The 17,286-nt window shown below is 35.2% G+C and overlaps 1 protein-coding gene across 1 annotated transcript in view; it reads left to right on the forward strand.

Annotated features, from left to right (window-relative positions):
- Nucleotides 1–16,745, forward strand: part of LOC105992777 (chromosome unknown open reading frame, human CXorf57) — a 104,165-nt gene extending 87,420 nt beyond the window's left edge. Inside the window, exons 15-17 of the mRNA XM_013025836.1 lie at nucleotides 4,348–4,635; nucleotides 8,747–8,914; nucleotides 16,615–16,745. Of these exons, the coding sequence (XP_012881290.1) occupies nucleotides 4,348–4,635; nucleotides 8,747–8,914; nucleotides 16,615–16,745 (587 nt within the window). The remainder of the gene's footprint in view (nucleotides 1–4,347; nucleotides 4,636–8,746; nucleotides 8,915–16,614) is intronic.
- The last annotated feature ends 541 nt before the right edge of the window (nucleotides 16,746–17,286 follow it).

Raw genomic sequence — 17,286 nt, forward strand, 5'->3', positions numbered from 1 at the left:
GCAATAATCCTTTATGGTTCCACTATCAAGTTGATATTTGGGTTTACTTCTTTTATTTCAAATGATAGGTACTGCTTTCTTTAAATGTTTGATTTGTGTTTTACAATTTGGCTACTTTTTATTTATTTGTGTTATTGGCAATAACTTTGATCAGGACATTTTCATGTGTGCATATAATATTTTACATTCACTTTTTTTTGCTGGTCCTGGAGTTTGAACTCGGAGCCTGAATGCTGTTCCTGAGCTTTTGTGCTCAAGGTTAGTGCTCTGCACTTGACTCCAGTTCCATGCCCAGATTTTTTTGGTAGTTAATTGGAGATAAGGTTCTCATGGGCTTTCCTGCCCAGTCTGGCTTTGAAACGTGTTCCTCAGATCTCAGCCTCCTGAGTAGCTAGGATTATAAGCATGAGCTACGGGGTCTCAGCTTATCTTTCATATCATCTTTCATATAGTTCCAAGTCAAATATACCGAAGTTTATACATTGGCTACTATTTTTTTCTTTCCTTACATTTACATTTTCTGAATTTAGCTCAGAAGAGTTTTTAAGATTTTTTATTAGAATATATTAGTTGTATAAGGTAGTCCAATAAATCTTACCCCATCATCTCTCTCACCCCCTCCTCCTCTTTCTAAAAATTTTCCATAGATATCATTGATCTTTTTTGATACACCTATATAAAGTACTTTGATCATATTCATCTCTATGCACTGACTCTGTAGACCCTCCCCCATTCTGCCAATTCTGCCCTCCAAGAGATCTTGTGTTACTTTTCTGCCATTCAATTTTTCATTTTTTGCTATGTATACATTATACAAAGGGATTTCACCGTGGTATTTTACATACGCATATATTATAATTTAGTCAGCTTAACCTCCCCTATTGCCCTCTCCTCATTCCCCCTACACTGAGATTTTATCACACAGAAGTCAGAATTATAGTCATCAAGAAAACAAACAACAACAAATGCTGAGGAAGACTTGGGGAAGATGGAGCCCTTACACACTGTTGATGGGAACCTAACTAGTGCAACCATATGGAAATCAGTATGGAGATTGAGATTCCTCAAAAATAATATCAATAGATCACCTTATGACTCTACCAGTCTACTCTGAGAATGTGAATCAATAGAGAGAGATAGCTGTATACCCAGGTTTTGATGAAGCCTTGTTCCCAATAAGCAAGCTGTGGAATCAGCCAAGGTTCCTCACAATCAAGGAATAAAGAAAAGATGGCACATGTATGCCATGCAATATTTCTCAGCCTTCAAAAAATGAAATCATGTCATTTTTAGGAAAGTTAACTTGAGCTCATTATGTTGAGTAAGATAAGCTGAACTCTTGAAGACAAATATTGTATGTTTTTAATTTGCAGTATCTAGAACACACATACACACAACACAGTTGAAACTCTTGGCCTATTTGAAGGATAAGGGGGAAGGAAGAGAGGGAAAGAGATGATGGAGGATGATTACTATGGAGATGTATTGTCTATGTATGAATATGACATAGGATACTCATTAAAAGTTCAGTCCTTGTCTCCCACATGTTATTTCATTCATAATATTCACTCTCACCAGGGAACTTTAATTCATTCAATGGTGTATCTTTCCATTGTTTGTTTTTATAATATAAACATATTTATGTTCATGCTTTCCCTTTCTTAGATAAATGTGCTACAACTATCCCTTAAAAGCAAGTTGGCAATACTTAATTTGTTTTATAATGCATTATATATCATGCCATCTAGGAATTCTAACTACATATTAGTCACAAAAGGAAATATGTTCTAAGATGTTTCTTAAAATATTGTTTATAATAGAGAAAAATAAAAACTAAAAATTAACATGGAATATGTAAGTAAACTATAGCATGTTTGGTGGTTCACACCTGTAATCCTAGCTACTCAAGAGGCCTTAGGTCTGAAGATCAACGTTCAAAGCCAGCCCAAGTAGGAAAGTCCCTAAGACTTTTATCCCCAATAAACTACCAAAAAGCTGGGAGTGGAGCTGTGGCTGAAGTGGTAGAGCACAATCCTTGAGCAAAAGAAGCTCAGGGATAGCACCCTGGCCCTGAGTTCAAGCCCCAGAACCAAGAAAAATACATACATGTATATAATATTCATATACTAGTATGTTATTTTGCAGTGGTAGTAAATTACATGTATGCCGACCTAATTATAACATAGCCTAAAATATGTTTCATAATAGCTGTGCATTTTTCTATGTAAATTCAAGTCATTTATTTTGCCAACACTTTAGCAAATACCTGGTTTGTACTAGGCATTTTGAAATCTGCAAAGTTTAGTCTTATCTTCATATCTAGTGACTCACATAATTTGATAAGATATACATTTGAAAAGTTAATAAACAAGAGCATTACAACCATGAGCACAAGACATCACAAGATCACCCGTACCCTTTGACTTTTGCAATCCTTTGAAAAGCCTATTATATGCTGCCCCAAGCATAGACCTTATCACTAAATGAAGTCCTCTGTGCTCTTGGAGCCTTGTAGCTCTTGTAGCACCTGGGATCACAGAAGGGGAAGGGGAAAGTTGTGAGCAAGTAATAGCTCTTCCCCTTGCCCCATGCCTCTGTACACCCTTACCTACCTCTCTAAAACATACATAAAATGCTCAAAATATCACTTTGTAAGGGAAATAATCACCATGACTATTTATGAACATTTGTACTGTGTCCTTTCTTTCATCACAGTCTAAATGTAGTTAGCTACTTAAATCTTTTCTCTTTAAAACACAGTCAGTAGAAATAAGGATAAAATGTTCAAGTAAAATAAGTAATCATTATAATTATAAAATACAAAAATATAATTTTGCTGTGCTTTAGCTTTAAAACACCTGTTTCATTTAGTACTATTCAAGCTAAAACAATACCTCTACTTTGTAATTTTTCATTCTTTATGAAAACATGAATTCTAAATATATTTTGTCACTTTCCTACTATCCTTTTGAAATGTTGCTATTCACTACCAGTAACTATGTCTCCAGAATTGATTTCACACTTATTTCATTTGTACTCATTAATTATGAAAATTATGAATATTTAATTGAAATGAGTAATTATAACCCCAAGTAACTAAAATAAAATTAATGCACAATTTTAGAGATTTTATACCTGGATAATCCTTAATATTAACAACCAAATAAAAAATATAAAGAGAAAAAATTTTAACTATTCCTGATAAGGTTCATAATATGATACTTTGCTATAATAAAGATACAAGCATTGCATTTGTTTTGAATTGGATTCATTGTACATATATGACAAATTGATTTAATGGTAGAGAATAATCAAGAGTTGAGGAGAGGACTGGGTGAGTGTTACAAACCTGTAATTGCAACTACTTAGGAGAGAGATAGGAAGGTCACCTATGAAACCAACCCCGAGCAAAAGGTAGTGAGACACTATCTCACAAAAAAGAGAGGCATAATAGTATACAACTGTAATGCCAGCTAATTGGTAAATAGATGCAGAAGGATCATAGTCTAAGGCCAAGTGTGAGACCCACTTAAAAAACCCCAGAAGCAAAAGTACTGGGGGCAAGATTCAAGTGGTAGAGTGCTTGCTAGCAAATACAAGGCCCTGAGTTCAATCCCTAGCACTACCAAAAAAAAAAAAAGAAAGAAAGAATTGAGGAGGTCTTTCATCTCAATTTATTTTCCTCTTTGTTTTCCATGTGTTATTTATATGAAAGGAATGTCCTATCAAAATAACTTATTTTTGTTGCTTGTGGGGCTTGAATTCTAGACTTTTTTGAAGGAAAGAACTATCCATGAAAAATAATCTTTTTATTGCTACTTTTAACAGAAATTAACATAATTTTAAGCTCAAATTTCACCAGTAATGAGTGATCTCGAGTGTACCATTATCCTGAATTTAAGTTTGCCTTGACTTTATCACCAAATAGAAAAGGAATATTTATTTAAGAGCATTTGCAAAACCAGAAAAAGCATAAAGAAGATACTATAAATCTCTGTAATTCCAAGAGAAAACAATAACAGTAATTGACAGTAAAAAATAATAATATTAAGAAAGTGAATTGCTCTTCAGCTCAAGGCAAGTGCTCTACTACTTGAGACAGAGTGCCACTTGTAGTTTTCTAGTGGCTAATTGGAGATGAGAGCCTCACGGACTCTCCTGCCTGGGCTGGGTTTGAACCTTGATCCTCAGATCTCAGCCTCCTGAGTAGCTAGGATTACAGGTATGAGCCACCAGTGCCCAGCTTTGATCTATAGTTTCTTAACTAGTACTCATCAAGATGTACTTGTTTTGAACAGTGACTAGCTTTATCCCTCCATTGTGCCTGTCTCATTGTGTCTTTCCCAGGCCCAAGAAGTGCCAATACTGATACCACAGGAAATATCAGATTCATCAAGGATAGGTGGGAGAGTCAGCTGTTGAAAGAGAAAAGGCCTAGCTTAAAAGACCATTTGAAGTACAGCTGTGTTTACCCAGAAAGTATTCCACGGAAATTCATTTTAGAACACAAAAAGTTTCTTACTCAGCAGTATAATTCTCAGCCTTCCAAGTACATACCACCAGAAGGAAAGCCTCCAAAACTTCAGGAATTTAAGAGTGCCCGCAGCCTTGGACATTTTGAAGTAACCATCCTAGGTAAGTCAGCTGTTCTCCTCTTTGTATTCTATTAATTAAAGCTAGTTTAAATGTAGATAGTTTTGCTTTAACAATTAAGACACTCCCCACCCACCCACACACACATATCCACGTCCATTAAGTGCAAAGGGAACTTCTGTTGGCCTCAAAAGGAATAGAGCATTTATTCTCAAATAAATGAAGCTATGATTAAGGGTTTTTCAACATTGATGAGTCCAAGTTATTTGACAAAAAAAAAAAAGATCGAGAACTGAAAGGACTTTATAATCATATTCTACTTCTTTCCCAGTACATCCAAACCACTGAAGGATAACAGGGTAACTTAAAGATTAAAGATGGGGGCTGGGAATGTGGCTTAATGGTACAGTGCTTGTGTAGCATGCATGAAGTCCTGGGTTCGATTCCTCAGTACCACATAAACAGAAAAGGCCAGAAGTGGCCTTGTGGCTCAAGTGGTAGAGCACTAGCCTTGAGCAAAAAGAAGCTCAGGGACAGTATCCAGGCCCTGGGTTCAAGCCCCAGGACTGGCAAAAAAGAAAGATTAAAGAGGGGACCTATCAAGAAAAGGCATCTGTTTAGACCCCCCCCCCAATCAAATTCTCATGTAGATCAGGTTGAACAGAACAGAGTTATAGAGAAAACCAAACTTGTTTTCTGACAGAATAAGCTGATTGTCTCGGGTTACCCCAAACTAAGAAGTAGGGATATATCAGAATGCAGTGGAATATGTGGGGATGTAATAACTAATACAACCCCGTAAAACAAAAGCTGAAGAGGTCACTCTAGTACTCATGGAAATGTAAAGAAATAAAAAAAAAACATTTGAAAGGGGCTGGGAAGTTGATTCAGTGGTAGAGAGCTTGCCTGGCATGCATGAGGCCCTGGGTTTGATTCCTCAGTACCACATAAGCAGAAAAAAGCTGGAAGTGGCACTGTGGCTCAATTGGTAGGGCACTAGCCTTGAGCTGAAGAGCTGAGGGACAGCATCCAGGCCCAGGGTTCAGCCCTGGGCTGAACAAACAAACAAAAACATTTAAAAGCCAGTCACCAGTGGCTCATCCCTGTAAACTTAGCAAATGAGGGTGGTGGTTGACAGCAAGTATGAGTGCGAAAGTATGTGAAGTTCTTATTTCCAATTAACCACCAAAAGTCCAGGAATGGAACTGTGGCACAATTTGTAGAGTGCTAGCCTTGAGGGAAAAAAAAAGCTCAAGGACAGCCTCCAGGCCCCGAGTTCAAGTCCCAGGACCCACACACGTACACAAAAAATGTGATAAATGAAAAATGCACATAGAATAATTCTGAACTAAAATATTAGCCAAAGCAATCCCAAGTCAAGGCTTTTATTTGTGTTTCATAGGAAGATCTTAGCACCAGATCTAGTTATCTTAAAAATGAAGCAATGGAGAAAACCTATAAGAACATTAATTTAATGTCTGGAAAAACTTCACATCATGGATTTTCCCATTGATGGTAGTATATGGTACTGCCTTGAGTTTTATCAATTTTTCCTTATCCCTTTTATTTTGCACATTCTTCTCTACTTCATCATACACAGAAATTGTGTACACATCTAGGGGAGTTCATATAAAGTCTCTAAGAAGTATGAATTTCCAGTGATTATTAGAGACCTAAGTTTCAGGTGTTTCTCACTAGACTGTATTTACTTTATCTGTTCTGGTAGTTTATCAATCTTAATTTTATATCGAGGAAACAAAACTTATAAAAGATTCCCCATATATCACTAACATTAGGATGGAAACAAAGGATTCAACTAGAACCACAAAAATTGGAATTTTTTCTTCATTTTAACATTTTACTGACCCATTGGAACAGATTAGACAGCTGCTTTACATGTAATTGTAACCATTTGTGACATTGGCTGTAAATCAGCTGAAAGCAAGAATCAAATGTGAAAACACAAACATTTAATTCACCAGATGTAATTAATCATTGTTAGAATTATATCCTACCTGTTCTCAAAAATAGTTTACAGACTAAAAAAAAGCTGATAAAAGAAGCTATTTCTGAATAAAATCAAAGCACATTTTGGAAGGAACGCAAAAATAGTTCTTACAAATAAGCACATTACTATTTTTTGCAGTGATTTTTTTCCCTGAACTTTCTGGCAGGAAGGTTCAGAAAAGGGGGCTTTAGGTTGTTCCCTTTTTTTTGTTTTGTTTCTGATTTCACATTCAATTTTAGAGCTTAAAGGAAGTTATATGTCCTCTATTTTTACCCTCTGATTAGGTACAAGGCAGTCCATGATTAAAAATTATGTCTCCTAAATCTAAACATATATTTCTTGCAGAGAAAACCAACACTCAGATATAGACATCCTGTTTTTTCAAAGTTCAAGTCACACCACACACACACACACACACACACACACACACACACACACACACACACACACACACACACACGAAGTTATTGTACATATAGCACAAATAACAAATTAATCTGAATCTTCAACTACACTTTTCTTTCTTAAAGAATGAAAATACCCTTGAGAAAGTTGCTTCCTACTGAATATAATCATTATAACCATTAATCATATCTTAACCAAGCATTTCTGTAAAGGAGTACATTTTCATTCTATTATTTAATAAATCTGTGCACTCTGATTTCTAATGATTGAATGTATATGGGTAAAAATCTGTAAAAATATGGCCAGAGGAGTGGCTTAGCAATAGAGTACCTTCCTAGCATTCATAAGGTTCTGAGTTCAAAACCCCAGTACTGACAAAAATAAATTTGTACAACTAAATAAATGGCACTGGGTACATTGATTCTCCTACATTGGTGGAAGTGGTATGCATATTTTTTACATTTACAAGTGAGAATGTATTGTATGGTTGATGGGTACATTTAATGCTATGTTTGCTTTATACCAAAGCTGTTATTAAATTGATGGCACATAGAGTTAAATTTAGTCTCAGACTCAAAGAAATAAGATGCCAACATGTTCTTATTCAAGGGTTTTACAGCATTGCTGAGAGCTGTGGGTTACAATCCTAGGAAATTCTGATAACATGGTTATTTTACTTTATGAATCCCAAATATCAGTAGGTCTTCAAAGGCTTTAACCAGCCTTTAATTGTATGTTAAATTAAAGCTATGGGATTTAGTGTTATTTGCTCACAAAAAGCAAAGGACTTGTATTTCTGAATGTTTGCAGCTTAACAGTGACTTTATTTACCCATCACTGGCCCATACATACTCACTACTTCAGAATCACAGGAAAGGATTTAAAAAAGAAATATTAAGGCTATTGAATCTCAATGACTAAATACACCACAAAAATGGATAATACCTGAATTTCTAGATTGGGGAACCAGGTGGAAGTCAGTTTTAAAGTTGCTTGATAAGAAATGTACTCGTTATCTTGCCCATGTAGTTGTAACTCCTCTGTATGGTATTCTCACAATAAAAATGAATAAATAAATAAAGTTGTACTCTTGCTCCAGCCCCCTTCCTAGGGACAATACCTTTGGCTTATGCTGCCCGCTGTATGCCTAAAACGCTCTCCCTCTGTTTAGCTATTTATCCTAGCCAATACTGATGCACATTAAGACACGACAGCTGAAGGTCAGGACACTGGTTGTGCTCTCTTTGCCCTTTTCTCCTGCAGCCTTTTATTAGCCTTAATGGTGAATGTGGGAACCTTTTGTTGTGTATTTGAACACAGATGAGACTTAGTTACTGCCATTCTTTGCTTTGCTGGAGTATGGCAGTAGGAGGACCAATAGTCCTCTATGATCCTTCCACTCCCATCATGGCATCTGTCAGGAATGTCCAAGGAAACACTGTGCATGTCTTCTTTTTTTGTGACAAGGCTAACCTGTGGACAGTAAGACATTATCTATCAGTAGGGAAAACATTTTGAATTGGTTTTAGCACGGTGATAGGTTGCAATAAAGTTCCAAAAGAGACCAAGGGCATGTGTTCATAAATTGTTTGCAAAGCTGAGTTCAATCTCCAGTTTGTAAACAGTTTTTCGAGGTCTGAAACTGTTGGACACATGTTATGATTAAACCAACAAACCTGGCCTTCATGATTCCATATTCACCTACTGAACTTGTAGTAATGTGTGGTTTTTCTCCAACAGGTCTGAACCATGAAATAGCAATTGATGTTGCATTCCTACCCATGTTTTGTCCAGAAGACGTTCAAACATCTCAAGTAGACACATTGTTGACCTGCATGAATTACAGCTGTGTATATCCAGTAGCAACACCTGTCAATGAACGAACGCTGAGTCCCAGAGCACTGGCAGGTAAGACAGTGTCAGTGTTCTTATCACTCAGAAAAAAAATTGTTATGTAAACAGTTGTACCCTTAAAACTTAATATAGTTTAACTAATGGCTTATATTGTTAAATGTACTTTCTCCTTTCAGCTAAGGTGAGACACTTGGTCTTTTTACATAATAATTGTCTAAAATCATAATACATACTATATAATATAGTACAGTAAAATTGTTTTCTAAATGATTATTCAACTGCTATTCAATATATTCTTTGGGGACAACAAGGAGTTTATATAATCCCAACAGTGAAATTCTTCAATCAAATAATTGTTACTACTGCTACCTAATATACAAGACTTTAAGTTATTTGTATACATTTATCAAGTATCTATCCAATTAGAATCATCCTGGTCACTTTCTGTTGTCATTTCTATTTCTTAAGCATATGGTAAAGATCCTAGACGTTTTCATTGAGTTTTATCATAACAGATAATAAAAGGGGCTAAGAAACTCTTTTATTACTTCTATTATCTTGGGATTTTGTGGTGAGTCTTTCTAAGCTGATAAAATCTTGAGTGTATGTTGTTTTTGAAAAACTTGTATGAACTCTACCTGACAATGAAATAATTTTCACAGTAATAGTTATGCAAACCGAATGTGAGAATATATAATTTTATGAGATGAGTTCTTTTTTCCTGTGGTCCATTTTAGAAGTGAAATATTAGATAGTGTGCAGTATTACAACTCCCTAAACCTTCAGTAATCCCAAATTTCTTATTTAGTGCTGTAACAGGCCGTTTATTCCTATTATTTCATATAACACCCACTTTTCTTGTCTTTTCCTTTTTTTTATTGGTGCCAGTCCTGGGAATTAAACTCAGAGCCCAGGTAGCTTTTTATTCTCAAGTCCAGTGCTTCATTACTTGAGCCACAGCTCCACTTTCAGCTTTTTTTGGGGGGGGGCAATGGTGTGCAGGGTTAACTGGAGATAAGAGCCTCACAAAGGTTGTTTGTTTGTTTGTTTGTTTTGCCCAGGATGCTTTTGAACCAGGATCCTTAGATCTTAGCCTCCTGAATAGCTAGAATTACAGACATGAGCCACTAGTGCCCAGCCAGTATCCACTTTTCTCACATACGGTTATATGTATATGCTGTTACTGATATAAAATATCAGGTTAGAGTTGTTAGTGCTTGCTTGTTGCAGTACCTATGTTCTTCCAGTCATTATTACCATACTAACATGACCAATCTGCCAAAACAGTTAGTATTTGGGCACAAAGGACAAGAATCTATAAGGGAAGAAAAGTGCAAGAGTAACCTAAAGCAAAGAAATTTGAGTGGAATACCATAGTTTTTCTTGAGGTAGCACTAATAACAATGGTAATATCCATTTAACTTTGTGCCAGCAGTGTTCCTGGGCCTCTTACATAGGTTGCAATTAATCCTATCTACAGCATGGGTAACACAGGCAGGATTTGAACTCAGAGTTGTCTGACTTCAAACCTTTCTGTACTTTTCAGGATTTTCTAGGATGAAAGATATAGTTGTAAATAGTTGTAAAGTTCATTTCCAATATACTGCCCAGTGGGTATCCTTGTTGCAATGGGTCATCCTGTGTCCTTGGTTCATCATTTTGTTATTCCTTTTCCCCTCCCCAGATTAGACAAATGTATATACAAGATGCAGGGTATCAAAGGGAAAAAGGGTGAGAAAGTACAGCAGTGAAGCTCACTGGATGTCGATGAAAGTGAACTATATAACTTGTGGGTGGAGACAGGAGGGAGGGGCTGGGAGAGAATGAGGGTACAGAAGACACTGTACCAAAGGAAATGTACTCATTACCTGACTCATATAATTGTAATCTCTCTTTATCTCATGTCTATAATGACAATAAAGTAAATTAATAAAGAAATATAAAACAAAATGTTTCATAGTATAATATTGATGTCATATTTTAAACATCTTATGAATTATTTTCTTTTTGAATTCTAACAGCAATAAATGTTAATAATTTTAAAAATTCAAATAGTATGGATAGATTCTGGGTAAAAGTAAAAGCTCCCCTCCTTGCATTCCGAAGTTAACCCACCCTACCAACTCACTTATTTACTCTCTGGAGATAACCAATATCTTTTAATCATTTTAAGACCTTATTTCTTTTTTATTTTTAATATGTTTTATTGTAAAAATCCTGTACAGAGGGGTTAAAGTTTCATGGGCAAGGTAATGAGTACATTTCCTATCAAGTATTATTACCTCCTCCTTTGTTTTTCCCGTACCATCCCTTCCCTCCCCCTCCACAACTACACTTCCCTCCCCCCCAAGAACTTATTTCTTATATAACAGTATCTGTTATATTTCTCTATCTCACATATGCAAAAATTGAATTATATAAACTGATGAGTCTATGAATAGCTGTTTCCCTCTGATAGTACATCTTGGACATTTGTCATATTAGTATAGAGAGATCTACCTTATTCTTTTGAGTAACTACAAAGTATTTTCATGTGTCTATACAAAAATGTACTTAACTAGTTCCCTTCTTACAAACTTTTATATTACTTCTATTTTGCTCTATTATCAAATAATACTGTAGTGATTAACCATATATGTGTTTAAATATATACAAACTCTTTATACACTTATGTAAGTATATCTGCTAGCATACATTCCAGAAATCACTGACTCAAAACTGTGTGCTGACCAGTCACAGTAGTTCTGCCTCCCAAATAACTAAGATTAGTTATGAGCCTCTATATCTGGCCTAACTACTCACAGTTATTTATATTTCTGTGAATTTTCTAGAAGTTTATTTAAAATTAACCCTTTATGATATGTTACAAATAGTTTCACCAAGATTATCCTTTATTCAATGGGAGGTTTGCTTTGATATGCTGTCATTTTGTTTTTATGTGCTCAGATATATCATTTTTTCATTTTGTGACTGCTCATTCTTTGTTATACTCAAAAAGGAATAAGGTTTTCTTCACTATTTCTAATTTCATTATTTTTACTCACATGTTTATTGTTACCAAATATATCTAACAAAATTTATCATTGTAATATTTGTATCTGGCTTATTCACTAATGACAGGGTTTACTTATGTTGCAATAGATATCAAGATTTCATTAGTTTTATACCTGAATGATATTCCATTGTAGTATATAATGCATTTTGTTTATCCATTCATTTTAATTCTTAATGGGAATTTGGCTTGATTTCTATTTGTTTATTTACTTTGCAGTACCGGAAATTGAACTCAGAGCTTTCTGTTTGCTAAGAAGGCACTCTGCACTTGAGCCATATGCCCAGACCTTTTGCTTTTGCTTTGTTACTTAGATAGGGTCTTGCACTTTTGCTTAGGCTGGCCTTTGGTTGCGATCCTTCTACTTCCACCTCATGAGTTGCTGGAATGACAGATGTGAACACTGCACCTGCCCTGGTTTTTTTGTTATTATTTTGGTGTTTATTTTTAAGTGGTATTGGATTGAATTTAGAGACTAGTGTTTCCTAAGCAAGCATTCTACCCCTTAGTATACACCCCTCAGCCCTTTTTTGCTTTCATCATTTTGATAAAGTTTTTCTTTTTCACCCACACCAGCCTTAGAATAAGATCCTTCTATATCTGCCTCTGGCAAGCCTTGGGTTACAAGCACTTACCACGATGTCCAGCCTTTGTTTCAACATTTTGGTTCTTGTACATAATTCTTCTATGAACATTTGTTTACAAGTACCTGAGTTCCAGCTTTCTATTCTTTTGGAACTATCTTAAAGGGGAACATGGGAATCTCAGGCTTAATGGTTTTGAGATGCTGCCATGCTATTGATCTGCATTATTTTACATCTCCACCAGCAATACTACCGGTACTAATACTAGTTAGTTCTTTCATTTCGAATTGAATAACACCCCTCTTAATGATGGGTATGAGGTGGTATGGCATTGTGGTTTTCTTTTGTATTTCCTAGGTACTATTGATGGGGAGCACCTTCTCATATGCTTATTGTTCATTTGTACATCTTCTTAGAAAAAGATTCAAGTCCTTTGTGCATATTTTAAATTTTAGGAGGACCAGATATTATTGTGATGCCTTCATTTTTATATCTTTTACACCATTTGAAATGCTAGCCTTCTCCATATGATTAGCCATTTATCCCAGATAGCTTATTGAATAATGCTTACTAATAGGAAGTTCTTCGTTATCATCTTTAATTATAATACATAAGGATATGCATTTCCTTTTCCATTTTGAAAGGATACGAAGACATAATATAAAATGTATTACATTACTATTTTTAAAGTATAGCATAATATGGAAGAATTTTCACACATTTAAGAAAACAATTTTATTCTCTAGGTAATCAAGGTTTCCCATATTGCTATCAGAGACAGGATTATTACCACCCCATATGACAAGATACGTTTGACTATGCTATAGTTAAAAAGCAACTCTGAAGTCAGAGTGACTTAAACTCAGAAGTTTATTTCTTGCTAAAGTGTGTCAGAGTCAGCAGCTCTCTTTCTGGGATTGCATGGTACATCCCTCTGCAATGCAATGCAATTTGCATCCTGCCCCAGCAGGAGCAAATAGCTTCTAAGATTGCAAAGCAGCAGAATGAAGAGATGAAGAAGATATAAGTTTTCAATGACCTTGGACCGAGAGTGCCATATCACTCCCACTTATATTCTCATTTGACAGAATTCAGTTACATGGTACCAATCCAGCTACAAGGAGACCAAGATAATTTTTCTTCCTCTATGACCAAGAATAGGAAACAGAACACCAGAGTCCTCTTCGTGTTTTGTGTGTGTGTGCGTGTGCATATGTGTGTGTGTGTGTGTGTGTAATTTTATATATAAAAAAGAAGACTCTGGTGCCCTAATTTTTATATATATAATATATAAGTATATATATAAATATATATAATCGTTACTGTAAAAGTGATAAGTATATATAAATATATATAGTCATTACTGTAAAAGTAATATACAGAGGGGTTACAGTTACATGTCAGGCAATGAGTACATTTCTTTTTTAATACTGTCACCCCTTCCTTCGCTTTGTTATGTTTACTTTATACTTTGTGTGTGTGGTTAATTGGAGATGGAGTCTGGTCTTTTCTGCCTGGGCTGACTGAACCACAGTCCTCAAATCCCATCTTCTTGAGTAGGTAGGATTATAGGTGGAAGCCTATAGGTGCCCTGCTGTTGATGTTCCTAAAAGCAAACAATTCTTGAAATTCTAGCAATTTAAAGTAAAATATACAAAAGCTCATTTTATAGGGAAAACGAGTAGTCCTTTATAAAGACACTGGTGATAGAAATAATACTCTAATTTCATTAAGTAAAATATGTCAAGTAAAAGTGATCACTGTTAATATTTGTGTATGGCTCGTTATCAGTTAGCCACTATTCTAGAGATCCATATATATTTAATCCTCAAAACACTGTATGAAGGAGGCATTCGATAAATTGAGATTTACAGAGCATATCATTTGCTCAAAGTAGTATATAAATCACAGTCACATGAAATGAAGACTTAGATTTTATGTTGTGGTATGTAAATCATTATTTGTAAGAGTCAATGTGATAACAATTAGAAGTGTTAGTATTTTGTTTGTTGCTAATTTTGAAGATCTTGAAATCTTTCTAAAATATATGGATTAAAGTATACTCCATTCAAGGCAGAAGAAAACTAGATAGTTTCAGCATTCATTCTAATATTCTTTTAGTTTTCATTTGCTTTGTCTAGTGTATGTAGCAGGGGAGAATTTACTGTGAAGCTAATAAAGCTTTTGTTTTCATAAAAGGCTTCTAATTAGCATATCCTTCAGGCACCATAGAACCTAGCTCCCCTTCTAGACTTTGACACCTCATACTATCTAGATTAGAACTGTATGACTTTGCTTGTTACTTAATAACCTCTAAGTGCTTTCATTTTTCTCATATTTAGAATAAAGTGTTTTTCATGAGTAGTAACTGAAATCTGTGGTTAATTAGCTTAGTAGTTAACTAATGTTGTCTAGTATTTTGACAGTGTTTCATTAAACATAGGTAGCCAAGAAAATGAAGAAAGAAAAGAAAATTTGAAGGTTAGACCTTCATCAGAGCACGTTTTCAACACTTAGTCTTGCTATTTATAACTCTGCCTTAGCCTTCACTTCCTGCTTACTCAGACCCTGATGGTCAGCCAGTGGTGAATGATCAGAGTTTTCTCAGGCCTCTCTAAGCACATAGCAATCCCTGGGTGTATACATATGGCCATCTGTGTGTGTGTGTGTGTGTGTGTGTGTGTGTGTGTGTGTGTGTGTCTGTGTCTGTGTCTGTGTCTGTTTGTCTGTGTCTGTGTCTGTGTGTATGTGCACGCGCGCCTGGTCTTGGGCCTTGAAGTGAGGGCCTGAGCGTTGTCCTTGAGCTTCTTTTGCTAAAGGCTAACACTCTACCATTTGAGCCATAGCTCTACTTCCAGGTATTTGGTAGCTAATTGCCTGGGCTGGCTTCGAACCATGATCATCAGATCTCAGCCTCCTGAGTAGCTGTGTTTACAGGCACGAGCCACAGGTGCCTGGCCTTACATATGTCTATCTTGATTCCCAAGTGTACACGGGAGCTTTTGTTCCCTTATATATCTCTTTTTCTAGCCTCTTCCTGCCCTGGACTTTCAGTTTGTTAATTTCTTACCCTAAAATTCTATCCTATTCAACTTCTCTGGCCAATATACTTTCAATAAAAGCCATTTGAGGAAGAGGCACCCCAGCTGTGAGAATGCGCTGAATTGCTTAAAGCAAAAGCAAGCCTTTGCAACTGTCCTCAAGGGAGCTATCAGACAAATCCTCACATCCAACCACATCTGTATTTGTTACCTTTACTACAAGTAACTTCCACCAGGATTATAAGCTGCCAATTATCTAAGGGGTAAAGGTAGGTAGATAGGCAATTTAAAACACCATGACACTTTCTCAACAAGGCAGAAATTTCTTCCTTTATCAGTCTTTGCCCTGATTGTTGTAAGTCTTTCTCTGTATTCTAGAATTTGACAAATGTTGATTCTGAGAGTTTTGACAGCTTATAAAATATGCTTTGTGAAGTGACAGAGAGCCCTGGAATTCTCTGCTCAGCTTTGATCAGTGATATCATTCACCAGATTCATTTTCATAAAGTTTTGTCAGAGTAAGCTCTTAGTTGATAAAGCCAATTCAAAGGAAATAAACTTTAGAAGAACCTCAATTATTTGCACATACATCTCTATGCATACACATACATGTGCACATACAGATAATTAACATAATGTGAAGGTAGATCTACATTGTTTTGCTTTTTGACTTAGAGATTTTGCAAAAAAATAACTGAATTTCACAATGGGAACACTTACCTTTGCATTTTTTGATATGTAATAAGTTGTTCAGTTGAATCCTTATACATGACCTCAAAAATACATAGGTTTATGTATTTATATTGCTTCACCAAAAGCAAAAGGTGAAAAAGCATAAATGTATTTGGAATACCACGTCTTAACATTATTGGTGGCATGTGGGTAAGATGTTGACCTTTATCTGGAGAAGTGATTATATAGTACATTTGATCAATGCATATGGCAGATTGAAGAGAAGGAGAAGATTTAGGGCATCGTTACTATTGTAAGAAAAAAAATCATCAGCTTATGTAATTCTAACTCCAACTAAATATTTAAATATGTTACAATACTTACCATCTTTTTTTTCACTTTTAGGTGATATTATAAAAGCAGCAGCTGAATTGGATAGAGTCCACATCATTGGTATCTTAGATATCTGTAATTTGGGTAACAATAAAGTAGAAGTCTGTTTGCAGAAAATTTATTCTCCAAAAAATATGCCTTAAAAAGTGACAAATGATAGTATTACAGAGTATAAATATTTTTGTTGATAGTTTCAGCATTACATAAGTTCTAAAGGGAACTCGCTGGTTTTATGTGTTCATCCCATATTTGGGTCAAAGTAATTTATATTGGATTCATTACTGAAAAAAGTCATCAAAATAATTTTTGAGCCAAAAGTTGACTTCTACAAAATTACTATCTTGACTTGCAGTAATTTATGTTCAATGTTACTTTTGTGAGGTGACTTGTTCTAAAATCTCAGTATAAGTTACCCCAACTTACAAGAGATTTTATAGATATTTTGGATCCTTACAATTTGAATCACATATAATTGCAAATTTTGAATTAACAGTTTGAAAATTAAATTCTTATTCCTGTAAAGTGGCCAACCTGCATTTCCTACCAGCAAAATAGATTCCACTATTTCCAAAAACACACGTGAACTGTAATGGTCCCTGTCCCATCTTGAAATTTATTCAGTTGTAAAGTGTCTTAACATTTTTCCACTCTGTATTGTTATTTAATATACTTTGAATTTCTAAA

This window comes from Dipodomys ordii, unplaced genomic scaffold (assembly GCF_000151885.1).
Source record: "Dipodomys ordii isolate 6190 unplaced genomic scaffold, Dord_2.0 Scaffold88, whole genome shotgun sequence".
Classification (NCBI taxonomy): domain Eukaryota; kingdom Metazoa; phylum Chordata; class Mammalia; order Rodentia; family Heteromyidae; genus Dipodomys; species Dipodomys ordii.